The following is a 27,436-nucleotide window of genomic DNA, read 5'->3' on the forward strand; positions in this document are numbered from 1 at the left end:
TGGTTGCAAAAGCTCAATTTATAAAAACAAACTTCTACCAGTGAGGCATGTGACTTCCAGAAACTGCAGAACATCTTGTTAAGCAGAATAGGATATTATGAAATGACCAACCGTATATAAATATTTGTTGAAACTGAATGAGAACCGTGCTGCTGCTGCTGTGTTTTGTGAAACGAGAAGTGGAGCTGCAGTAAAACAACTCTGGTCATTGAGATTGCACAAGTAGAGTCCCACTGTGGGCAGCATTCAGCTCAGTGTATTTCCATAAAAAGGTCTGTGCACACTTCAGTCTGTAAGTCCAAAGAACTATCTGTATTTTTGTACGTTTTCAGTCTGCCCCAGAGCTTTGATGGTAAACAAAGTAAACCTTGGCATTCCAACTTCAGTATGTCAATACTGTTGCAGCTAAGAGCCTGTTGGAGTCTGAGGTTTTGGACTGCTCACACAAGGAGTCAGTAACTATTCAGGAAATAGAATCATGCAGTCAGTACTTCAACCACCGGGCACTCTTCACCTACAGGTCATTATAGAAGTAGGTAATATTATATACCTATCCTTTCCCAGGAAGAATAATGAAGTAATCTATTTATAGTACTCAGAAATTATATGTGTTGTGCTGAGAAATTCGTATGCAAACTTCTAATTTAATACATCCAATATGTTATGCTTTGGAACACCGTGCTTAATGTTTCTTGCAATAGTATTGAAACACTTTTAAGGGGGTAACAGTTGTTATGCAAGCCATGCACACTTCCTTGATCAAACAGAATTAACATTGAAGTGAAAGATTCATTATCTGAATATTCGTTAAATGTCAATAAGAAGCAACTAACCCAGCATGTAGAATCGGAATAGGAATTGGAGGCAAAGGTGTTGATCATGACCAGGTATACATATATTTCGCTTCCTAGTAACAGAACACAGTCCATAATTACCTTCTTAGCATAAATAATAAAAAGTAATAATACTTATAAACATGAAGAAAACTTAAAAAATGCAAACTAGCTCTAGGACTGTGTCTGGATATCTGTCTGAACCTAAGTTTGATTTGAGGTAACTCATGGAAAATTATATTCCATTTCCAAAGCCTGGTATTGTGCCATTACCGCTATAGAAGTTGTTTAATTATGTACTTGACAGATTTTATATTTTCTAAACTTGGATTTTAATCATCAGATTTGCTAAAAAAACAACCTTGAGCCATAGAAGGTTGGCCAAGAGAAGTTAATACAAATAAAGAAATGGAAACTCAATCCTGTAAACCTCTGAGAACAGGTTACAGCTACTGTGGAAGCACCACTTTTTATCTTTTTTATTATTTACTCCTTTTTGAAGGAAGTTATTATTATTGGTTAGATTGCTACGGGAGATGCGGAAGATCTAGCTTCATATTCATCCTCTATGACTGTGAATTCAAACCCACATCCTGTTTCTTTCCTCTATGATAGTGATGGAGAGAGATGGTAAGAAGAGGCAAAAAGATTCTCAAGTTGGATGGATAGAGGTAAAAGGACTGACGTAGAAAAAATAACCAATTGGATTAGGCAAAGGCTCCTCTAATTCATTGTGCTGCTTCTACTGAGAGCAGTAATAGATTTTTAATGAAAGAAAACCAAAAACAGTATGGAAAGATCCTCTTCTCAAATACTCTGCCTGCATTAAAAGAACTTGTAATAATAATTCAATATGCATACCTTAGTTGCAGTCCAAAACTCCGATGGAGGGTGAATCAGCTCTGTGTCCACCCTAGCCTAGATGCGCTTCAGTCTCAATTACGAACATTTCTTTGTAGCAAACAAGCCTGCAGTTCCTGACCTTGCAGTATCCTCTCTAACATTTACATCTATTCTGTACCAAATCTGCCTACAGTAAGAGTGTTTCCAGACCTCACTAAAACATGTAATATCTTTCAATGCCTGGAAAATCCCAGATGCCAATATTCCTTTATGGCAGCTTATTAGGCTTATGCAGCTTCTTGTGTGCATCTGTTGTGGTAAAACACCTTAGCTGCAGTCTATTTGGATAGTTTGTCTGCAACATATCTAGTTCATTAAAATTTTGATTCCAATAGAAACTTGGCCATGGAATTAAATAAATGTTTAGGAAAAGCACTGATTCAATACAATCTTCCAAACACTTGTCTTAAATCATTTACAGCCTTACACCTGTTACAGCATTATGATATAGTCTGTAAGCTACTGATAAAATTATTTTGTTCATTTTCAACCTAACTCAAGTCATAGTATATTTTAATAACAAATGGATTTAATTTGTTATATATTTGCTTTGATTTATCTTTGACTCAAAGCCTGAAAACTTCTCCTTTCCTGGTTCCTTCCTTTTAGGACAAGCTTTTTGTAGAATAGGATTTTGGAATTTTCCTCCCAATTTTCCTTCAGTTCTGGTAGTCAAAATTCTCTCCTTATCATATTTTACCTTTTCATTTGATTCTCAAGGTTATTCATCATGGATGTTCCTTATATTTCCATCCATTTTTATGTCCCCTTGACAGCCTCTCATTTGTTTACATTTTGAGTGCAACTCTTTTTTTGCTGCTCTTGTTGCTGCTATTAAAACAACTGCTGCAGGACAAGCCAAATTACCTTCTTCCAGTTGCAAAATTTTCATGTTTTTTCTATGAAATTTACAGATGAGTAATATTCAGGAAGATTGGTCTTTCTTGCACTGTTTATCCTGCTGTGAAACTCAGACCAATAGTAAATACAGGCTGGAGTGGTCTAAAACTTGCAAGTGATTCACAGCAGATGCCACTTGTCTTATCCACCTTAACCATAGGCATGAGGGGTTGCAGCCGTTTGGAAAGCTCACAGCTGAAATTTTCCTTTCCACCTCAAATTTCCATAAAACATACATTCTGTTGCAGAATTATACCCAAGCTCTCTCAGAAGTGAATTTTACCTGTAGGAGTAATGGAATAAATATTTATGGAATAAACTGATTTCTGCTTGCCTTATTTATATCTTTCTCACTATCTTTCAATATGTTATTGCAGCCAATCCTCACTGTCTGCATTAAGCTCATCTTTTTCCCAGAAATTTTCATTCACATTTGTTCTCATCACCAATTATCTAAAAGGACTGCACAGTATAATGATAATGATGACAATCTTCATTAGAAGGCATGGAGAACTAAGACTGATATCGGAAGGCTGACTTTTCCTGAGCCAGAACATCAGCTCTGAGGCCCCCTTGAAGCATGGTCTACCTCACAAATTCGACCCTTCTCATTCCAGGTCTTGTAAGGCTACCTTGTAGAGTGATTATTCCATATAGCAATATTTTTGTATGTGATGTATGACCAAAGCAAGAAAAGATAGTCATGGAATACAATTTACTAGCAACAGCTTTTCATATGTTTACTGAGCTTATGGATTCTTTTATTAGGCACCCAAAAGGGAGAAAAGCACCTCTTGAGACAAACAGCAGAACATGCATTTGGAAGAATAAAGGATGAATAAATAGAAGACCCAGACATGTAGTCTAGAAACTGATGAGAAATATCTTTTTCTCATGACAGCTGCTTGCTGTGCTTTATATAATCTTTCTGAGAACAAAGGAGAGAGGTTTGCAGATACGGAGAGGAGACAGATGGAACATGATGGTCTTACTTGAACATTTTAAGAAGCCCAAATGAAGACCACTGTGAAATGCTACAGTTATATAGGAACACAGAGAGATCTGTTGTGTTCCTTCTATTGCACAATGTTTACGCTTACAACAAAAGAGGAGTTCATTCTGCAGATGAATATTTATAGATCAGTGAATGCAAAAGCTTTATGATAACTTAAATGAGGATGTAATCTGCTCCATTTTTTATTTTATTATTGCACTATTATTTACTTTTTAAGATGTGTCTATTTTTATGAACTAAAGATGGTATTTTAAATAATTGCTCAAGACGCTGAACAATGAACATAAGCACATTCTCTAGTATTTTTAATAATAATTGAAAGTATCAGTGAAAATAACAGCACTGCATATTATTTAAATTATAAAGATGTGTCGCTTTAAAATGCAGTAAACTCCTTATGTTTATCAAATTAAGCAAGTAGACAGGTTTGTTCTCCAAGTCACAAGTTAGATGGACATACCTGTTTTCTGTAACTCTGGATGTTGGCTAAAACGCACCTTTATGGGTGAGGAGTTTAGATAATGGGAAACTTTGGGTTGTTCTCCCTTCTGGAAAACTTAATTTAGAAAGGGTGTTTAGGGTAAGTGGCTGTACTCAGATCACATGGGACAGTGATATATGCTTCTCACGTTTCAAGCTGCATTGTGAAATCACTGACTCATCGATGCTCTTTTCTCTGTTATTATTATGAGTGTTTCCCTTCAGTATTTTTGAATGCACAAATATGGTATCATTTAAATTTCTTTCATATGCATAAGTGTTGTCAGTGTCAATACCTTTACCAGTAAGGTTACCTGTACAGAAAAGAACAAAGGCTACTAGTTATTGTCAAAGCTGTAGCCTCCTTGCCAACATCAGAAAGAGTTTTACTTCATTTCTATGATTCCTCTCAGCTCTTACCAGCTTGTTCCAGTCTTGGGGTATTGTCATTGTCACTTCCTTATTTTTGTGGAGAACTCTTGAGATTGTGAAGGATAGTGACAAGGGATGGACTGCTTTAAATGCGAGGATGATTGCAGTGTGAGCAACACTGACCAATAATTACACAGATACCTCAGCAGGTTGCCAAGTGGGGTTTGCTGGATCTCAGCAATAGAAGTAAATCCTGTGCGTGTGCATTTCTATTGGTTTGTCCTCAATTTAGCTGCTACATTCCGTGATAATTCTTAAGACAGAGAAAGATCGTTCAAACAGGCAGTGAGCAAAACGGAAGCATACACTGTATTGCTGCTTTAGAAGGCTAGTGTCTATCAAGCTGGTTAAATGGGTGGCTGTATGGGCAATCTCAAGACAATTGCACTGATGTCTAGGCTCTGTCTATTTACAACACTCTCTGTAGGCTCACGATGAATAGAAAGCTCATTGAAAAGTGTAGTACAAGATCCAAAGGTGTGTATGGAAACCACAATGTGACTTAAAGCATATCCTTTTTTTAAAAAAAAAAAATCATATGGTATGCTTTGGCTCCTTTATTTCACAATAGTTTGTTATTAAAAAAACAAGGGCAAGTGAAAATCTGTGTCACATAAATAATTGTTTCTTTTTTGTGTTCCTACTGGAAAGGTATTTTTACTTCAAAGTTGCCTCCTTGCTGACCTACTATCTTAGCTAGAGAGAACTTGTTTGGGCAATGACCAGGGAAACAACTGGCCTGTGAACAAAATATAATTAAGCACCAGGCTTAATACTGAGGCTTGCCAAAATACCAGAAAGGGAGCAAATGTTAAATAGAGGTTGTCTAGTGGGATGAAGATTATAGAAGGTAACTGCAAGGATATAAAAGCAAAATATTATATCATATATTACAGAAGTAGGCTCCTTTAAGCTTTGAGTTTCTGCTTGGAAACCTAGCAGTTCTTCCAGCTATGAGCCAGAGGACTTGGATACCCTGGACTGTATGTGTCTTGTTTGGTTTGATCAGCAAGCTCCATGATTTCATCACCGTTCTCCTGCTCCTCACTATTATTAATACTGATGGAGTCTTGATGGTGTTTTCAATGAAGTGTTTTGGTTGAGTGAAAAAGCATGAACTTTACAATAACTAAAGAGCTTCCTTGAAAGTCATAGAAGTTTTTATGAATTCCACCTGAGTTTTCTTCTTTGGACCACCTGTTTTAACCACGTGTTTGCTTGAAGAAAACTTCCAAGTCTGATAACTTTTTTGTCTAGAATGCAAATGGATCTATGCATATAACTCTTTCTAAAAATCAAAGAAATCCAAAACCTTACAGGACTATTCTGAAGTGCGAAATGTGACTGTTTAACAAGCACAAGTATGTTTATGATGGTTGATGATGAAATCCCAACAAGCTACATTCTCAAAATTGTGTACTTGACTATACTCCTAATTTAAAGCAAGAGCACAGGTTGTATGATGATGACCAAAAAACAGCAGATATATGAGTGAAGAGGGGAGCCGATTCAAGTAGCCAGCAAAATAATAAGGGATTAATGATCATAATACTGGAAAGATGAAAGCAGGGGATGATGAAGAAAGTAGATTGCTGTGACTACCAGGACTGACAGTGCACTATATATTTAGTCTCTGCTATGCTTTGTCTGGCGTATTTTCCCCTTGTTTGCTTAGCCCATGGAGAATATTCAGGGAGATTTTATTCTCACTACAGCCTTTAGAATTAGACTTCCACTCTGAATATTCAAGAAGAAGTATTTCATGTTTGCCTTAAAGTTGGCAGAATCTTTATTTTCCCTATTTTTTTTTCTTTTTTAGTTTCAGATTATTAGCAAAGTGAACAAAAAGATCAAGTGAAGGAATGCAGTTGAAACATAATCCACAATCATTCTTTTTGCCATACTTATCCAGTTCTAGTAAAAGTACATGCACGCACACATGTAGCTGTGCCCACTCATCAGTAATTTGATTTTTAACTTCTTTGCATAAAGTATTTCCATTTACTTTGTTTTCACTGCTCATAACTAGTGATAACAAACTTGCAAAATATAAGATTGTATTTAATTTGTTGATAACAACACACTATAAACTGAAAAGCAAATTAAGTACAAGTGCTCATCCTCAGAAATTGACTAAGGTTCATCATAAATGTAAGCCAGTAATAATAGATGTCCTGAAAATATGAAATGGTAACTCAAAAATTTATTGGAATGCCATGAAGAATTTTGTTCTTACGCTGTAGAGTTAAGCGAAGCAGTAGAAGACATGTGATTATAGGAGATCATAATGTATTGGATACCTTTACATAGCCTAATCCCTTATACGATCTCCTACTCCTTTTGTAATATATTAGTAAACATACTGCTTTTCTGTGGAATGTAATTACATACAGTATTCTGTGCCCAAAGGAACTGACAATTTGATTTCATGCCCGTTAAGTTTTCAGTTTGCAAAGTCAACCCACAGTTTGTACTTCAGTGTTTACTAAATGAATACCAATTATTTTTAATTCCTTATTGCTGTCACTCAGGCACTTCCACTCTGATATACAGTATATATAATTTTTCATATATATTGTACATGTATATATGTACAACTTCCACAAACAAAAAATATAGCTGTGTTTTTGCAAAGAATGGGAGTGTGTATTCAACTCTAATCTTACGTTTGAGTTCCTTTGTAAGTATACAGTTAGATATTTTACTGAGGTTGAGAGATAACAAAACTCAATGTAATTTACTATTTTTAACTTTTTTTAGAAGAAGGTTTTAATTGCCAATGGAAGTACAGAACACATTAACCAGAGTGCTGTTTGTTTGGATTATACCCTAAAGGGTCTTTATTTACAGACTTCTGCTTTGTGGAGGAGAGGGAGAATGGAAAGGGATGTCTGCTAACAGGGATAGAAATAGAAATTTGTTGGAGCTGAGATACCATTTACAGATTAATCTTTAACACTCTCTGACATCGAGTTGACATTTAATTGTTCTCACTAAGGCAAATGATCGACAGACCTATATGGTCTGGTTAAGACTTTTGTTGAAGTCCACAAGCAATTATCAGAGACTGAGTTTAGAAGTAACATTTTTGTAATGAATGCTACTTTTAATTCTTTACTTCCTTTATTTAAGCTCAGTAAGTTATTTTGGCATGTGACAGCTCTGGCATGGGGGATGGGGTCCTTGTTGCTAATGGAAAGAATATCATACACAGGTGAGTTAGAGGAATCCATGGACATTTAACTTTTACACGTATTTCTTTATCACCCAAATGTGATACTATGTTTGAATGACTGTCTACCCCTCTAGTCTTCACCTGTTTGAAAAACATCTGTCTAAACATTATAGTAATTTCTAATGGAATACCAAGTATACAGAAGAGAAAAATGAGAAAGTTTTCTTTGAAAATTTATTGTAAATGCACTAAAATCTGTCTTCTTTTTAGATCATCTCATAACACATCCCTAGTTCTACCAAAGCCTCTGAGATGTCCTTTCAATATTCCATGAAGTTATACCTAATACAAACAAAGTGTGAGTGAGTAATTCCTGGTGGCTGGTGCCAGCTTCTGTTACAGAATCACAGAATCATTAAGGTTGGAAAAGACCTTTAAGATCATCAGTTCCAACCATCAACCCAACACCACCATGCGCATTAAAACCATGTCCTGTAAGTGCCATGTCCACATGTTTTTTGAATATTTCCAGTGACTCCACCACCTCCCTGGGCAGCCTGTTCCAATGCTTGACCACTCTTTCAGTAAGGAAATTTTTCCTAACGGCTAGTCTAAACCTCCCCTGGCACAACTTGAGGACATTTCCTCTCGTTCTGTCGCTAGTTACCAGGGAGAAGCGACCAACACCCACCTCAGCCTCCTCTTCTACAAACTAAACAACCTCGGTTCCCTTGGCCGCCCGTCAAAAGACTTGTTCTCCAGACCCTTCACGTTCTTGATTGGCCTTCGTTGCCATTCTGTTAGTATGGCCAAAGTTGTATCAACATCTTTTTTAACTCTTAACTTTCTGATTTGAGAGAAATGAACTTTGCTAAACTTCACACCCTTAAAATACAGTTGGAATATGAAAAAGACGCTAAAAGTGCACAAGTCACTAAAGATTTATATGGATCACAAATTAGCATAATGAGTGACTGCTCATCAGAGACCCAGAATAACTGATGGCATCTAATAATATAGTTAAATGTGTTAGCATAAACCACCATAACCACCAAATTTTAGTAAAGTAAAATAGTTTCTCAGCCTAATGAATCAGTCAATGAAAGATATATTTGGTTTTTTTAAGTCTGCATGCTAATGACAACTTCATTTTTGAGCCAGGAATTGAGAGTGATGATGGCTTCCTGCCAGGCATTGAATTTTAAATGAAGTAACATCCTCAGCATAATTAGTCATCGTTGTTACACACGGCATTTTATTTGCTACTGTCTAAAATGTTATAACACTCTAAAGGACAGCATGTAAGTATCAGGTTTTTCTTTTTACTGTAAAAATACAGTATATGAAATGTAATGCTTCCCTGTAATGAAAGAGATGGAAGACAGAGGTTTTTAATGCTTATTTTATATATCAAATTGGCCCTTTAGGGGGAACTTTACCTGCTTTTACTGAAGTCTTCTCAAAACAGAAAAATAAACTAAGATATCTTTTACCAAAATTATGATACAGTATTTTACAACCTGCAGACTCTGGTTGTATTCCAGAACAATTTTTATTCTCGCATTTTATTTTACCACAGTTATGCTTGTCACATAACATGCATATTTTGCATATGTAACATTTACATTTTCACACAAGATATCTACTTACAAGCCTGTGATTCAGCAGCAGGTGTATGTGTGCATGTGTGTTTATAAACCAACGGAAAGCTTACTAGAGAACCCATGTCCTAATAATTTGCATGCCTGTGCACGCCTGTTGACTTTACCTCCATCACTCCCTGTGTCTCAATTCCCAAAACCTTTTCTTTGACTGCATTTTTTCTGTGGATCTTTTTCAAGTGCTGGTACTTTTTAAGACATATGTATCTCAAATGCATATTGCACATATTAAAATATGGTAATTGATTTTTTGGTAATGGAATATGGCATTCTATTTCTCTTTGAACATTCCTCATTTGTTCTTGCTCTTTGGGTAATCACTTCTAGATTTTCACCAAATCCTGGTTTATTATGTCATGGGGTTCACATAACAATCACAGAATTCTGTGTTGTGGCCCCAGTTCTGTCCTTACGTACATCAGTGTGACACAGAAAATTAAAGCAGGCTTTGCTAATTTAATTCTTAATTTTTAAGACTTTACATATTCCATAAAGTCATTCTGTGTTGTGCTATGTTCCTGCAAAAGAACAAGAACAGGACTGCATTTAGATTAACTTTGAGGAATCTTATGTGCTGCTTTACGTATGTTGGCAATCTATAATCAGTTATTATTAGCAGTAGCTTGATTTTATTTATCTCCCACAAAATTCAAAATTTGATTGTTAATGAAAGGATACTATGGAGATGCAGTCCTTTAGAATTATATTTCTGATATTCCAAATGTTGTATGACTCAAAATCACTTACTTTTTTTTCCTCCTTTCATAACAGTAATTAGTCTTTGCTGCCAGAACAACCTTTGCTTTTCATGGTATATGGTAATATTATTACTGTATTACAAGATGACATGATAATAAAAATGAAAAAAATTGTTCTCCCAATGGCATATTCAGAGTGCATAATGTTTTGCAAAATACTGTGTATCCCTCCCAAATATTCTCAATGCATCTTTAATGAAAAGTTGTCCAGATTATTGTAAATATTAGCAGCATTTGGTATCTGAGAGACATTTTTACAGCTTATTGGGAAAGAACCTGAGACACGTTTTGTCTCCGTCTTGGGCAGGAGTTTTGAATCTATTTGAATCTATCAATGGTTCTGAATCTATTTTTACACTTTACTTAAATATGCATACTCTGATTAATGAATTTTTGGTACCTTCACATAGCAGAAAAAAATTATTAGAAGAGAATGATCACAAATGATTCACAGGATAGAGGTTGGAACTTTCAGAATGGAAAGTAATTTAATGGCTGACTCCCACCAAGAGCAAAAGTATTGCAAGCCATGTTGAAGTGTCAATTAAAAATATTGATTTAAACAACACACTGCTAGATTGTGAAATTGCAATTGCATTAATTGTCAAAGGATGATTTACCTGACCTATAATGTAGAGTCATATACCATACGAAATATTAAAATATTGTGTGGTACAACAATGGAGAACAAAAAATGTAAATAAGTTTATTTTGTCTTTCAAATTTATGCAAATTCAACTTTGCCCACGTTTATCTAAATTCAGTTTGGAACTACTGATTTTCAGGTTAATAAATGATCTGCAACCTGTGCTAGAAAATCAGCAGAGCTTTAATTGTAACTTAAAAAGATTACAGGTACCTGGAGCCCTGACTCTTCTTCAAGGGTGCAATGAAACAACAGAAATCTCTCAATTGTATTCTTTACTGCCTTAATTTAATATTTCTCTACATATTAAAAAAAATAGGAGGATTTGCTTATAAATAATCTGTTCTTGACACTCCATTTTACAGAAGCTTAGTGAAGGGCAGATTTCTGAGCTACCGTTTAGTCTTTCTGACTATATTTTATTTTCAGAAGACAGCAAGATGACTACAAATGTATCTCTCACACTCAGAAGATAATTTAGATCGAGCTCTCTAACTTTTATGACTTTGTTCCACAGACCACAGTAAATAGACTATTCCAATTATTATTAATTTCACTGGTCTCTGTGTCTAGTTTTAAATGTTCCATTACACAAGCTGCACAAAGAATTCCCTGCATGTAGCATGGGAAAGATGCTGACCTAATTATTTTAGAAAAAACTATGTAGAGACATCTAAAAAGATTAACAGAGGAAATACTATGTCACTACCAAATTAATAACTAAAATAGCATGAAAATCACAGTATAATTTTCTAGGTTTCCATAGAAACCATGTTTGATGTGTAGCCAAAGAGACTTTTGATTGGGCTTCCATACTTCTGCTCTCCCTATAATAAACATGATTTTTGTTCTGCCTTTCACAAACAACTAACCAGTTTTTCAGTAGTATAAGTCCTTATCCTATACTCTTTAACACCACTAATCACTCACATGCTTTTTTAAGATCTGAACTCTTGAACTTAAACGTACAAAAATATTTTTTAAAATGTAGCATGACAAATACCACATTATCAACCCAAGGAAAAAAAAGAAAACTAAATAAATTCCTATATGGTAATATTTCTGCATTGTCACAATACAATAGTTGCATAAAAATAAGCAAAAGTATTAACCCAAGAAACAAGTTGGGGTTTTTATTGCATTTTGTCATTGTATTTTTTCATTACATTTTCTCATCAAGCCTTCTCAAAGGCTTTGGCCCTTCAGTACTAACAATACAGATGTAAACAAATGATCTGCAGTGCTAGCAAAGATGAAAAAAGTGTGGCCCATCTCATAAGTCCATATTTCATTAGAAACAGTAGGAGTTTTATCTGAATCTGTTTCATTTATATAATGTAGATAGATTGACAAATATTTGTGGCAAAATTCTTTTCACATGCTTCTTATACAGCAGATTTTAGCAAAGCCACCTCAGAAATTTCTATACCTAAGAAAAGACAAACTCTCTATGCAATGTGTTTTTCTCCTACAAAGTTGATGAAAATGTTGTCCTGGTGTTCATGCACACAGTTTTTCCCAGAAGGCAATAGTTCAGATAGATAAACTTTAATGAAATTTATTGATTATTTGTTTACAAGTATCAATGATTACTTTAAGAAATGTTTTGTTATTGACCTTCCAGAGACTGCATAACCTTTTTATGGTTCCATCATTTAGGGAAGTGTTAAGGTAGTGTCTGAAGTAGGCATCAATTCTAATTGTATACACTCACAGGCAAACTACCCATACATGCTGCTCTGATTCCAGCAATCCAGAAGCAGGACAAGGGTAGGGTGGAAGTTGGTACAATGGATTTGGAAGGTACTACATGTGCTACCTGGCCTATTTCTAGACCTATTTGTTTATGTTTGGAGAGCACTGCATAGGAATATTTCAGAAAATAGAGATCCTTTGTTTGAAACAAGAAAGTTCCTGACAGATGTGCTTTATTTCAGAGAAAGAAGAGCACAACTTCTATTATTTTAATACTTTGTGGGATTCTTGTAAGAGTTAAATAATCTATTTTGTATTATTTACAGTTACTTAGAACTTTTAGAAAAATTAATGTTCTATAATATTCTGGGATTTAAATTCTGCACCTCCTGTTTAGTTCTTTAGATCCTGACACTTCATGTACTTTACCACTTTAGAATCATTGGATTTGATCAAACTACAGGACAGAATTACAGTTTAATTTTGCACTCTATCTGAATGCAGAAAATCTCTCTAAATCATAAACTGAGATTGGGCCTGAACACTGAGAGTGCTGTACAACAAAACATAACATCACAGAAAGAACTGTAGATTAAAAAAAACACATTTTCTACATCACATAATCCACCAACACTCTTCAAGTTCATCCTACTTAATGCTAGGCATCTTTCTTGGAGAACTGCCGTTGTAGGCTTCTGATATAACACAGACCTCCAAGGGGTGATTTGGTTCCTTTCAGATCTGCATTGCCCTCCGAGTTGTCTGTCTCTACTTAATTTATAATAAAGGGAACTGGAGTATTGAGAAGTCTTATTTTCTCTGAAGTTACGTGGGATTAATTCTTTTTTGTTTGGTTGGTTTTTTTCTGTAATACAGTGTTCCAAATCCAAAGGTTGATTTGTCTTGTTTGGACTAGATTATTGTCTGAATTTGTTTTCATTCTCACAAGCAACTTACACTGTTTCTTCCAGATGAGAATTTTGACTGTGTAATTGACATTGAGGCTACAGTATTGGCATACTATATTTATTCTGTAAGTCAGTTGTTGTGTACAAACATTCTAATTTTCTGATGTGGAAAGCACTGAAGGGCAAAAAATGTTTGAAAAAAAAGTTTGATCACACTGAGCTTTCAAGGAAGACACAACAGAGCAACCTGGTCTAGTGGAAGGTGTCCCTGCCCACGGCAGGGGGGTTGGAACTAGATGATCTTTAAGGTCCCTTCCAACCCAAACTATTCTATGTTTCTATCATAAGCAAATCTTGTACAGGCTTCTTAACCTTCAGTATGAAAAAAATAAATGTCCACCTCAAACAGTTTGTAGCCACCTTTTTCACAAGCTAATCATTCTACACTGGTGATATATGACTAACGTTGATTTAAAAAGCAAAATAAGTCTTAATAGATGATTCACTGTGTCACAGAAAGATGCCTGAAATACTCATTCATTGTTATTTGTCATCTTGTACAGTTTACGGAAATAATTATTATTCCATTTGACAAACAAGTGCAAACATCCATTAGCTAAATGACACAACATATGCTTTGACTAGGTCTGTAACTTTTACTAGAACTCTATCAAGAGTAACTACTGAACACTGTCATAAAGGAGTACACATCATCTAGTATATGTATGATTGCTCTGGTTAGGAGGCCACTGAGGCATTTAAAGAAAGAAAAATTATTGGCTGGCCTAATCTGTGTTTCTGTCTGAAGAAAAGAGAGAAAAAAATCCTTGTATTTGACCTGTAAACTACAGATACTTGGAGTTGGTCTTATTAAGTTATTGATCTGCATGTGAGTTCTACTCCCAGAGCCATAAAGAATTATCATCAAAAATCAAAGAGTAGAATAGAGCAAAAATTTTGCTGTGTGATTACTGTTTGTTCTGTAACAATGTTGAAAATTGACAACTGTATACAATAATACAGAAGGAACCTTTTCCCACTATATTCTGAGAGCAAAGGACAGCTTAAATAATGATTAAATAATGATTTTGAGATTAGCCGATTACCTGTAAACATTAGATTATTTATTTTTTTAACTTTTCATCTGTAAGCTTACACCTGAGTTATAAAACATAAGTTGTGTACATGTGTAACCACCACTTGCAAGAGTCTGTTGCGGAGATGTAAACTGATGGGTTTGCTGATGATGCATTAATTCATTTTTCTCTGTCAGCTATGGTAGAAGTTATTTTGAAAATACTTACGTGCAGACAGGAGCAAAGGTGATGAGGAAGAGCTCATTTTATGCATTTTTTTTTAATGTTTTCTATAAATAATGCTGTTTTCTTATCATAGAACAGAATCATTAAGGCTGGAAAAGACCTCTAAGATCATCAAGTCTAACCATCAACCCAACACCATCATGCCCATTAAAACCATGTTGCGAAGTGCCATGCTTACATGTTTTTTGAACATGGTGGTGGCGAGTCCACCGCTTCCCTGGGCAGCCTGTTACAATGCTTGACTACTCTCTCAGTAAAGATGTTTTTCCTAATGTTCAATCTAAACTTCCCCTGGCGCAACCTGAGGCCATTTCCTCTTGTCCTATCGCTAGTTACTGGGGAGAAGAGACCAACACCCTCGTCGCCACAACCCCCTTTCAGGTAGTTTTAGAGAGCAATAAGGTCTCCCCTCAGCCTCCTCTTCTCCAGGCCGAACAACCCCAGTTCCCTCAGCCGCTCCTCATAAGACTTGTGCTCCAGACCCCTCACCAGCTTCGTTGTGCTTGTCTAGACACACTCAAGCACCTCAAAGTCCTTCTTGTAGTGAGGGGCTCAAAACTGAACACAGTATTCGAGGTGTGGCCTCACCAGTGCTGAGTACAGGGGCACAATCGCTTCCCTACTCCTGCTGGCCACACTAGTTCTGATACAGGCCAGGATGCTCTTGGCCTTCTTGGCCACCTGGGCACACTGCCGGCTCATATTCAGCCGGCTGTCAACCAGCACCCCCAGGTCCTTTTCTGCCTTGCAGCTCTCCAGCTATTCTCCCCCAAGCCTGTCGCGTTGCATGGGGTTGTTGTGACCAAAGTGCAGGATCCACCATTTGGTCTTGTTAAACCTCATACAAACCCTGCAGCTATTATACATAATAGAGATCCCTCAAACTGATCTTTAAAGTAAATTTCTGTTGAGAAAGACAACCAGTCAAATGGTAACAAATGCAGTACAGTTGTCTACGTGCTAGAAGAACAAGTAGAAATGTACTAGGCTTAGACATACATGTTTTCTGCCTCCATTGTAAACCACTGGGAGACCAGGAGGTCCAGCCAGGTTCTTCCCCAGGGTCCTGGGTATTCTGAGGCACTTCTAAGTGTCTGGGACTGAACCGTTACTCCACATTTGAGACAGCATAATTTCAGTTCTGGTTAGACAAATAGATGGCAGAGGCATGTTCCTGCTCACTGAACTTGCAGCCATACTAAGATCAGGCATAAATATCTTTTGATATAAATATCCTCTTACTCCCTAAACACATAAGCTTTCAGAAAAGATCCTAGAATATACATTCTGCAGCAAAATCGTACTTTCAGAATTATCAGTGGAGACACGTCAGATCCAATATGCCTGTACATATCCAGCTATTTTGTACTGTGTACAGAACTAAACGTTTCTGTCATTGCACAAGGAATTATAGAAAACATCTCTTTCACACCTCAGCAAAAAACTACTTTTAAATATGTTAAAAATATACCCAAAATTCTGAAAAGTTCATTAAGAAGCATATCTCCTTTGAACTAATCGCTAGAAAGTAGTTATGTTTCAGCATTTTTTTGTTTTAAATGTTCTCACAGAAATGATCATCAAAAGACTTACAAAAGGTTTCAGTCTCATGTGAAGCGGTAAGCACTTTTGCTGCACTTTCTCAGTGCACAAGTCTAACTGAACTGGTAAAAAATTGAAGTAGAAAGAAGAGCCTTTCTGGGCTTCATACTATCTTGGACTTCTTGTAAAATGGTGTAATCCTCATACAAAGGTATGTGATGCTTCTTTCTTATGTGTCTGATAAAAAAAGAATGGTTTTGAACAGAACATGGTGTTGTAAAGTTATATTGACTTCAGGAGTGCTGAGAAGCCAATCTTTTTGAAGCAGATGGTAAAAGCAAGCCTGTCAACCAGAACTAAGAAGGGCTATAGTGTTACAATGTAGTCCATACAGTGCCTGAAAGTCTTTCTCATTAACTTTAAAGGTTGGCAGGGAAGGACAGTGAGGGCAGTTACCAGTGGCTCCAAAAGCACAGCATGAGCATGTCCCCATGGTACTGAATATACTCCAAGAGGAAAGTGCTCTGAAACTGTAAGCATTGTATTCAAGCTACTAATCTAGACTTATTGATTTTGCATTACTGAAGCTACGGTATTTCATGGACCAAGGTAGTATCTAAATGTAACCAAAACATGGTGGTGAAAACAGACTGGTGCTAGCTCAAAATTTTTTTTGTGTTGTGCTCCATTACACATATGGGTAAGTCTAGTGCTGTCTCCCATATGCGGGGGGAATACATTGGTTACTGCTTGCTGTTGCAGAAAAAGTGAAAGATCAGCCTGGTGAAAGTCATCCTTAAGTGGACAGATTCCAGAAATGGACTTTGCTCCTCTTTCAGCATGAAGAAACTCATGTAAGCTCTAAATGATGTATCTTTAAAATGAAATGCTGTCTCAAATTCATCATAGATGTAACATAATCAAAGACATTAAGCTAATTGATTTTGACTGTTTATGGAGAATTTTTTAGATATTTTAAAAATATACTCTGTAATATAAAATTATACATAGAGTATAAAAAAGTGTAAAAATGCCATTATGTTTGTTCATGTAAGCAATAGTAAAAAGTGCCTAAACAGAACTCCCGTCTTAGGCAAGCTGCAGATTCTTGAACAACTATTCTTAGTCATTCCAAAAGTACTTCATTTCCTTAGTTATTACATTACTGGGTGTTTTCATCCTATTTAGCTTATTTTGCAATCTAGCAGGGTCAATACTAGGTCAGTATATAATGATCTATAATGAGCTGGTATCTGCGGCTGTTGAGACCAGCCATAATTACTGTAGGTGAGCTTGGCATTTTCTGTATGTTTTACCATCAGTTATCAAAATGCCTGGTGATGAGCAGGATGTTCTGTTTAGATGGAGCTTCTATATACCTTATTCAACCAAGGATCATCACAGTGATTTCTTAGGAAACATCCTTATTACTAGCTTATTCCAGCGAGAACTGGATACATATTTTGTCCAAGAGTTCAGAAAAACATTGAAGTAGGCTAGTAAAAAAGGTGAAGGCATATTTACTCAAGAGCGCTTTGTGTCATAGAAAATGAAAAAGCAAAATTAGAGATAATTAAAAATATCCAAGTGCTACAGTGATAGAAATTTATGCATTCTGGTTCAAGTACTGTAGACCTTATTCATATAAGATTTCCTCTTAAAGGGATATAATATTCAATAGAAAATTTAATCTCACAAAAATTCGTTGCTGTTTAGAACTGGCAGCGTTTGTCATTACGCAGTTGTGCAGCCATTAAGACAAAAGGTAAAACTGGACCATCCATTCAGCCACTGGCTAGAACAAACTCCTCTCTTAAATAAAGGACAGAGAGGGACAAGACTGGAAAAAGCCATGTGTTATTTTACACTGTTATTACCAAAAGGGTTAGAGAGGACATAACAGTGGCTATCAGAAAAACAACCTAGAGAAATAAAGTAGGAGAAAAATCAAATCACTGTCTCCAAAATGACAGACCAAACTTTATCAGGCAGCCTGTCTGGCAAAATAAATAGAGGTGGTTTAGCCTTTCCACATGGAATCATCTTCTCTGTTCACTGCCCCCTTGTACACTGTCTTGTAACACACACATTCTTCCTCTACTTTTTTTTCCCCCCTGTATAAGATACTTACTTCTCAGGCACTATTGCTGAGAAAATTCTGTATGTTAAGTAAGCTACCAAGATATATTATAACCACTATCCATTTGGTTTCACCCATGACCATACTGGGTGAGACCAAAGACTCATGTAGTCTGCTTTATGTGTCTCCAGCCCTGGTCAACAGAAGATCCCTAATGCATAGTATAAAAATGGGGCAATCAATTGGTGTTTCCTGTGTATCTTTTCCTAGCCTCCAATAATCTGCAGCTCACAAATTTCATTAACCAAGTATATTTATATTTAATGCCTTCAATGGATTTTTCTCCATGCTTCCCAAACTACTGCAAATTTAAGTTTTCAAGGTCTTGCAGCAAAAAGTTCTTCAGAGTAACACATTTTGGTTGTTTGAACCTACCATCCACTACTTTCAGTAATCTAGATCAGTAAAATCTACACTTTCTGTAACCTAATCTAGATTATTAACAGCTCCCCTGTACTCCTTATGGGAACCTGACTTGGTCATCAGAGTGATAAGGCTGAGATCTTGCACATTTTTCCCTGTCTGTCCCACCAGCCAGAGGAAGGTGACCTTAGTATGGGTACTTCTGTTGGTACTCTTCAAATTTGAGTGACTTCTCTGCTGAGATCGCACTCTTGGTACATATGTAAGCTTTCCCCTACTTCTTTCTCCTGTGATTTTGCATCATCTACATTTCCTTCCTAAGAGTGAGAATGATTCCATTTCCCATGCATGCACATTTTGTTTTCAAACCCAGTGTATCAGGACCCCAGTAGTACCAGTTGCTAGTTAACACTTTCACTACAAGTCTATTACTCTTTTTATTTCAGTGCATGATCTCCACAATACCTGTTTTATCACTGCATAGTAAAGGAAGAAAAGCCAATATATATAATAAAAACAAAGGTGTGTTGGCCACTTACCAAGTGAAGATAAGACACAGTAAGGTAGATATCAAAATGAGGACTTGGTTAAACATTGCAGACTGTGTGCGCTGGATGGCTCTGTGAAGATCATTCTATATTAATGGAAAATAGGTGTTATTTTGGCTTTTGAATTAATAAGGCATGATCTGATTCTATAGAGGAATTATATAGTGCCCTGATAAAATGCAGTCATTCAAAGGCACTTGGAATTTGCTGATTATATGGAAGGGTGTGAAAGAGCCATCTGTGATTCTGTGATTATTTAACTATTTCTTTGTTCATCCTGGCACAATTCTGATACTATTGCAAACTGCCTTAAGGACTGTCTGCTCTTGTCTAGCTCACAAATCATAGGTTGCAAGGACCAATTAAGGCCTAGCAGTTGAGTTCCCTGCAGTTGTGTACGAATGGAAGAGTAGCAAAAGAACCAGCCATTCCATCTTTCCCTTATTGGCACAGTAAAAATTTAGACTAATTGAGATTTCACTTGATGTCTTAATTTTTTCTAATTTTGATGCAGAAAGCAGTTTAGCAATGCTTGACCATTTATATAATCTAAACACAGATCTGGTTATCTTCCTATTAAAGTTGGGCAGCAGACTATACTGCCAAAACCTCAGTAAAGACAATATACCAAAAAACCCCAAAACTCTAAAATAGTTATTTCCTTTGTCATACTTACAATCATATTCTCTAAAGCATGCTTTGCCAACCAACAATTTAAAAATACAGGAATAAACAGGTTTCTTAGGACTGGCCAGAAAATCTGAAAGAAAAGTTAACGAATTCATTAAAAGCTTTTCTATTCAAGAATAGAGCTTTTCTATTCAAGTAGCAATGTAACACTTAGGAAAAATACTTATTATTAATGTGTTTCTGGTGTGAGATGAGGCTTTAAAATACCATTTTTTCTTACTTTGTGATGAACTGTATGTAAGATAATTTGATAAAATAAGGACAGTCAGTTTTCAGTGCAGACACCAGAAATTCTTAGATTTTTATATCTAGCTGGTTTATTTTATCTCAGTATATTTATATATATTGATATATAATATCATACAAATTTTTTTTCCCAAATATATTGATTGCGCTGTAGTTTGAGTTAGAGGGTTTTGGTTTTGTTTGTCCCTTATTGGGGAGGAAGGGGAAAGTGATCTGTTTTATAACTTCATTCAAGTAGCAAACTTTCCCACAGGCACCAATTTGTCATCCGCATAAGATTCAAATTTTCTTCAATACAAATTAAGAGTATTTGTGCAGATATAAAAGTGCAATGTGCAAATGTATTAATTCAAATATGCTTACCGTGATGATGAAAGGAACAGCATTAATTATTTCCAGGAGAAAGGGTATTCTCACAATTTGTTCCCAGATATTTCCCTTCAAAGAAAAGGAAAAAAACCCACCATGTCACAGTAGGTTTACAGATAGTTCTGTTGAGAAATATATGTGATATTCTAATGCCACATATGGAGTCTCTCCCACTAGCTGAATTTAGGGAAGATCACTCATCCTCAGATTTAAACACATATGTCAATTGTGAATATAGAATATAGGCCACTCTGGGCTATTTTTCTTACTGTTTATCATAATGTACCTCACAGGTAAAAATATATACTTTTAAATCTATATTTTTACTAGAGCAGTTCTCTGTTTCCATATGACCATTCCTTGCTATGACCTAGTTAGTAAGAGCTCAAATGAAGAATTCCAATTGCATTAACTAGTCAACTCATTCTCTCAGCTAATGAAGAGCTTCATTAAATTAAGTTTTCATTTTTTTCAGAGAATAATATGCTCCTATTTTCTTCTATTGCATTTTTATGTACCTTGGAATCATATCACAGACATCTTGTCCCTTCTTTTTCGTTCTTCAAATGTTAGTTTACTTTTACTTTTACATGCGCACTTACACACAGATAAGGAGGTGAGGTTCCTGTCCTAGGCAATTTATCTTTTTAATAATTCTTGGTTTTCAGTGACTCTTCATATAAGTAACAGACTACCCTGCTGGCAAATAAAACAATTTGCAGCTATTTCTACTTCTTTTTCTTAGAAGTCTCTAAATCTTTAAAATCCTGCGCTACAATGCTTTAGTTTTTGACTGTGACAAAGTTTTTCTTATCTTAATTCTTATTGTCTTAGAGCATCTAAAAACTAGAGACAAAGCTCTAGTACAGCATAAAAGTTACAGAGATATATGCAAAAGGACATGTCCTATTCAGAAGATTTTACCATCAAATCAACTGTTTTGATTATCCCTATACACAGGTAATTGCCCCATAGTCCATACTAACATTTGTTATGAATGATGATCCACTCACTGTACATCCTTCTGATAGAATTTCATGGCAAAATATAAAGCAAAAGAGGAATCCAAATATGTTGAATTTTCCAAAGAAAAAATACCAGGTCATTTTCTCTTAATCTTGTTTCATTAGCTCCTGTATGGTAGTCACAGACATGTGGCTATTTCTCTTTATTAATTCTAATCCTGCCATTAAGATATTAACTTATTAAGAAATTAAGTATTAAAAAGAGGAATGAAATTAAGTTAGGGAAAGATAGGAGGATTCTACAGACAGTCTTTCCTTCCTTTGCATTTATCTTCTTTTATCTTTACTTTATATTTTCTCTTTCCCAACTGTTTTGGAGAGAGAAGTAAGGAAAACAATCTAGTCTTTAATATTTAGATTAGGACTACAAAATCAAAGTTCTGTATTTCTGCTACAAACACTTCAGTACATTTCAGGTCTTTTTGGAACTTGATCTTTCTTACATGAAATTAGAGGTCTTCCCACATATTTCAATGGAAGTGGTACTGATCTTTTAATCTGCTTACTGCTAACTATAGGATGGGGATAATACTATTTCTTTTCCACATCTGAGTAGTGACTGTGAATGATTAAATGTTGTGATGAAAATCCATACATTTAAAAAAGAAGATATTTAAAATTCAGTGACATACAGCTTTACTGATTCTGTATATCAAGACTGCATCATAGGTAATGCAGTAACAACGTAGCATATATTATGTCAGTATCAAAAATTTGCAGTACAGCATTATATTTTCAGTTGCAATGACATATAACTTTTCCTGTTAGAATAACGATGTCATAGAACCACTGAAAATTAAATATAAGCTCCATAGCATATAAAATTCTTTTCCTATTTTTAACTCTTCACATCTAGAGGCCAGTGTACCTATGGGGCAGGCATTATTGCCTTCCATATAATTGTAATTGGTGGGAGTTTGACACACTCAAATAATCCTAAATATTTCATGTGATAAGCAGCCCTGTAAACAGAAGTGAAATTATGAGACTGTAAACTGAGGTTTTATTTGTAGGAATAATAAAATTAAAAGAAAATTTTATTTTCCCAACTGACCCGTTCTGTGTTTTCACTAATTTCCCCATTTTTAATGTTAAGAGCTTTCTTTTCTGCATTATAGAAATGTCACATAATTTACTTGTGTAGGCAAAATGTCTGTGCAGATGTGCTCCAGGTATTTAGTGATTCCTACAGCTGTAAGATTCTGGCTTCCACATACAAATGCATCGTGTCTTCTGCAAAACTGCCTTTTGCAGTCAGAATGTATGGTACAGATAAAAGCAGTTAAGACTGCCTGTACGCCAGTGATATAGTAGGATTGCCAGATGTCTGTGATGAGTTTTGGCAATGAAAATTACTAATGTAGACATCTTCCAGAATTTTGGCCAAGGGCAAACCCTCATGCAATAATTTGAGCTCTGAGAATGCAGATTGTAAACCATCCATTCTTGAATCCAAGTGGTCAGCAGTGTAATACAGGGCTACATTCTTTGCATTCCTCCCCATAAAAAAGCAATAAAAAATGCAAATTCACTGCATCCCAGTAGCATGATATACTATTTCGTCCTCACTATTCTGCATGTTGAATCATTTCTCACATGTCATCAAACAAGTATCGCAAAGGTAAATCCTCAGAGTATTCCCTCAAATGACTGCTTTATTTATTTTACAGGTTATTTGTGAAATCCTAGCAATGTGCACACAAATGCAAACACAGTCATCTTTTCCTTGTTTTCTTCCTGGCTCATCCTCTGACTCGTGCTTAAACTGTAAAAGCTTTGGAAAAGTTGGCATGAAATAAGTAACCTATCACAGATTTACATGAACCAAGACTCCTTCAGACATCCTGGCTGTGCAGAAAGGCCTTACAGTGGGTGAAATAACAGCCGCCTTGGCTTCCTGTGACTGGTGTAAATGGCTGTATCATGACATTTCCACATTGTAACTAAGATGACAGGGCCAGGGGGAAGGAGATGTTTGCAACAGGTGGATTGACAAAGTGCATTTCAGTACTATTATTCTTCCTTACATTACTCTTACTCCCTTATGGGCAGTGGAAATATAGCCATTATAAGATTGCCTCAACTTCTCTGACAGGTATATGCAGCAAATCGGGATAGCAGAGTTTTACACCCATTGCACATTAATAAGTAACTTTTCATGGGAGCTCACTTGCTAATATTTCTCTCATCTTCTCTTCTCACTGAAATTGATGCAGACCACAACCAGAATGGATAGGGATAAAATGCTGCCCAATGAACTCAGGAAAAGTATAAATTGTGATTGCTCTTTACAGTTTTGGCACTAGATGTGTTAATTTTGGATTGTTTCTGCCTATAATTGATTTTCGTTTGTAACCCCCAACACCTAAATAGTATATGCTACTTACAAGGATTACGAAGAATAATTTTTAGACAGTAGACAGTTTTAAGCTTCTTAGCACTATCGGGTGCTAAGAAAAACATTTATGCTATAATCACTTGATAAGCACATTAAAGTACAACTCTCTAACTTCATTAGTGGGTCTGATAGCTACTCAATGTCAGTAATTCAAAAATTTAAAAAAAAAAATTGTGCTTCAAGATATTTTCAGCTTTAGAAACCAAATCTTTTCGTATTTACTTTGATAAACTATTTTAGTATTTTTCTCCTGAAGATACTAAAAATGCAGAGTACCTAAAACTCACTAGGATAGCACATCACAAAACATAATGAAGAAAATTGAATAAAATATTAGGAAAATATAACTTTTTAAGGAGAATGCAAATACAAAAATATATTGTATTCTCATCAGATGATTTCAAGGCATTTTGTAAAGATGTTCCAATAGCATCAGAGAGATGGATAACACCAGTATGTAGGTATCCATAATTAAAAAAAAAAAAAAAAAAAAAGTACTGTCTTGGCCTAGTTTTTTGGTGTGCTGTTTTAGGGGGCTGAAACTTGAGTTAGAGATACTGAGTAGGTACAGCTTTGACAAATGCAGGCATATTAATTTTATATTGAAACATTTAACTCTGTTGCTACTTGTGTTGAATTATGCCTAAAAGTAACTAAAAGTTCTTACCTTGTAGCTTAGATAACTCAGCAGCAGAGTTTCAAGGAGACTTATTAAAGCCACAGAAACCTTAAGTGAAGTGATAAAATACGTGTATTAATACTGGCTTCTAAAGTATGTAAGACATTAAGCATTACAATGAAAAGTAAAAGATAATAAAAAACAGCTTTTCTGTGCATCCTCTGAAACCATCTTAGTTAACAGTATTTAGCATGAAGCTTAAACATTGTCATTTTTCTGACTAAAGTACAGGTTGTGACTTGAGTCTTAGTGCTCTTTTCCAAGTATAATATTCCAGAGAGCCTACAGGGTGGCCTTTCCACGGTTTTTAGAGAGCTCCATACACAGTCTGCCAGATTGCTTCTCAAATTTCAGTTGCCTGTTCCTAAAAGGTACCAAGGTCTTTTCACAAGACAGAGAGAGATGGAGGAAGCTGTAAATAAAGAGCTGAATACTGTCCGTTACTCTTCTGTAAAGATGATATGAATGTGTGGAAAAACAGGTTTTTTACTGTGTATAATTCATAAAGTTGAAAACAGCAAAAACTATACAGATGAGTCATTTATTTTAATATTTAAATGCAACTGAGCTCAACTATCAGTCTTCATGTAGATTATATGTAGTTAGTGTATGTATTATGTAATTTAAAAATATTTATATACTCAAATATCAAAATAGTAAAAAAAATTTACTTAATACTTATTAAATAACCACAAAACTTACTCAAATCCTTTGCATAGCAAATATTTGTATTTTCATGTATATTGTGGGAATATTCTGTCAGGAAGATGTACAAATTCAGCCTAAAGTCAAACAAGCCTCAGGATTTCCAGTTTTAAACTAATGCTCACTACTACTGAAAACTCAGAAGAGTGCACTATTTGCACTCACAATATCATTATTTAAAATTTAAAAAGATGCTATGAATTGGAAAATTATTAAAATATTCAATCAAAATATGATATCAGTTTCTCCAAGTACCTACTTTGAATGCACGTGTATGTACACATGTATACATATACACATATGCATAAATTCCTATGGTTATCAAATAAACTTATTACAATAAGAATGTAACTGTAAGCAAATAAATCTCTCAGTATTTTTTAATTAAGCTGAATACAGTATTCTGAATGCCTAGGTCAAAATATATTCAAACTGTGCATACTATAAGCAAGGAATTGTAATGGTATTTTCATCAAGGGATTCTTCCCTTAGCAAGATAGTACATACCATAGAGGTACAAACAATTGTAATGGCATTGCACTAAGCATGGCGCAAGAATATAAAAGTATAACCATACTGGAAGCTTAAGGAATTCTTAGTAGAAGAACACATTTCACACGGAGAATTCCTACAGCACTGTCCACGAGTAAAAAAAAAAGTGTTCCTAAAATAAGCAGGCTCCAGGACACTGAGGATTGAACCACAAACTTCAAAAGATCTTCAAGACCCACAAAGCACTGATGTAGTCCATGTTGTATGATATACTCCTCTAAACATGTAGGCTTCTGTATTTTAAAGTGACTTTAGTTTTCTAGTTTATTTAACAAGAAAGCCCATGAAGCACATCAACAGCTAGTCACAAGCTATTATGAAATTTAAACTCCTCAGAAGAGCAAACAATGACTACTTGACTCAACAGAGCTTGTTAATTCAAAGGGAAAAGGCTAATTCTACAGTATTTTGTTATAAGCTTTAATACTTTAAAGCCATATAAATTCCAATCAGCTCAAATTAGCTTATCTTTACTTTATGCTTTTGTTGTATGTGGTCATCAAGTAGACTTCTTTGTTAATGTCAACTTTTCCAAGTATCTTTTAACATTACTAAAATTATATAAATCAATATTGTCTACAGTTATTAAATGGAAATAGTTAAATCGGCCATACCTGTAATCCCCATAAAGGCAAGCTTCGATTCACCCAAATAATAGGAGACCTGTTCATTATAATAAGAAAATATATATTAAATTAATCAAAATCTGGTTAGTGTTTTGAACAAAATCAAGACAAAAAAATTTTGTACATGTGAATGCAAATTAGAGCAGCCTTATTAAAAAAAAAATCTCAGTAATAAAAATTTTATATTGGTAGTTATCTACTGAATATTGACATTGCTTGTATTTCTAATCCAGAGCCAATCATTGAGTTCCTGTGTGAGTAATTCAGCACCCAGTGACACCAAGATCTTTTATTGGCTTCAGTGGTGGCTACTTCATCCCCTATGATTTCAAAAAGAATAAATCAATTTGAGCTTTTGATTTTAGAGATGCAGAGGAATAATTATTTGTGGCAAGAAAAAGAAACTTGACAATTCTTTTGTGTGAACTTTTTGTTATCTGTGTAATGTTATAAATGGTATCTAACACATAAGGGCTGCCGTAACTCAGAAAAATCTCATGTTGTCTTAGTATTTACTAAACTCAATGATAATAGGCACTTGATACAGTACTACGGGAATCTGGCACGCTCAATGGCACAATAGTTTACTGTTAGTCACTTACTGCTTCTCATAATTGTTTTTTAAATAAGGGCATCCTTTTTTTTTTCAGCAAGGTATAAGCATTGATAGAACTCAGCTCTTACAAGAGCATCCAATCCAGCAGTTCGCTTATGCAATCAGAGAAACAATTAAAATATTAAAGGCAGTTTTGAATATTCAGGAACATGGAAGTAATTGCTTGATAGTTGCGTAAACATCAATATTATATGTTAAGATGTCACCAT

At 35.2% G+C, this 27,436-nt stretch overlaps 1 protein-coding gene across 4 annotated transcripts in view; it reads right to left on the reverse strand.

The window, feature by feature from the left end:
- The window catches only part of KCNT2 (potassium sodium-activated channel subfamily T member 2), a gene marked incomplete at its 3' end in the record, with an annotated part of 146,567 nt that overhangs the window by 77,945 nt on the left and 41,186 nt on the right, over positions 1-27,436 (reverse strand). For all 4 annotated transcript variants that reach the window (XM_082002908.1, XM_082002907.1, XM_082002906.1 and 1 more), the window contains 5 exons: positions 26,600-26,648; positions 24,717-24,776; positions 20,621-20,695; positions 19,998-20,081; positions 19,313-19,407 (listed from right to left, as the gene is read on the reverse strand). In XM_082002908.1, the coding sequence (XP_081859034.1) occupies positions 19,313-19,407; positions 19,998-20,081; positions 20,621-20,695; positions 24,717-24,776; positions 26,600-26,648 (363 nt within the window). The remainder of the gene's footprint in view (positions 1-19,312; positions 19,408-19,997; positions 20,082-20,620; positions 20,696-24,716; positions 24,777-26,599; positions 26,649-27,436) is intronic.

The sequence above is a fragment of the Phaethon aethereus genome (genome assembly GCF_964289735.1).
Source record: "Phaethon aethereus genome assembly, chromosome: 8".
Lineage (NCBI taxonomy): Eukaryota > Metazoa > Chordata > Aves > Phaethontiformes > Phaethontidae > Phaethon > Phaethon aethereus.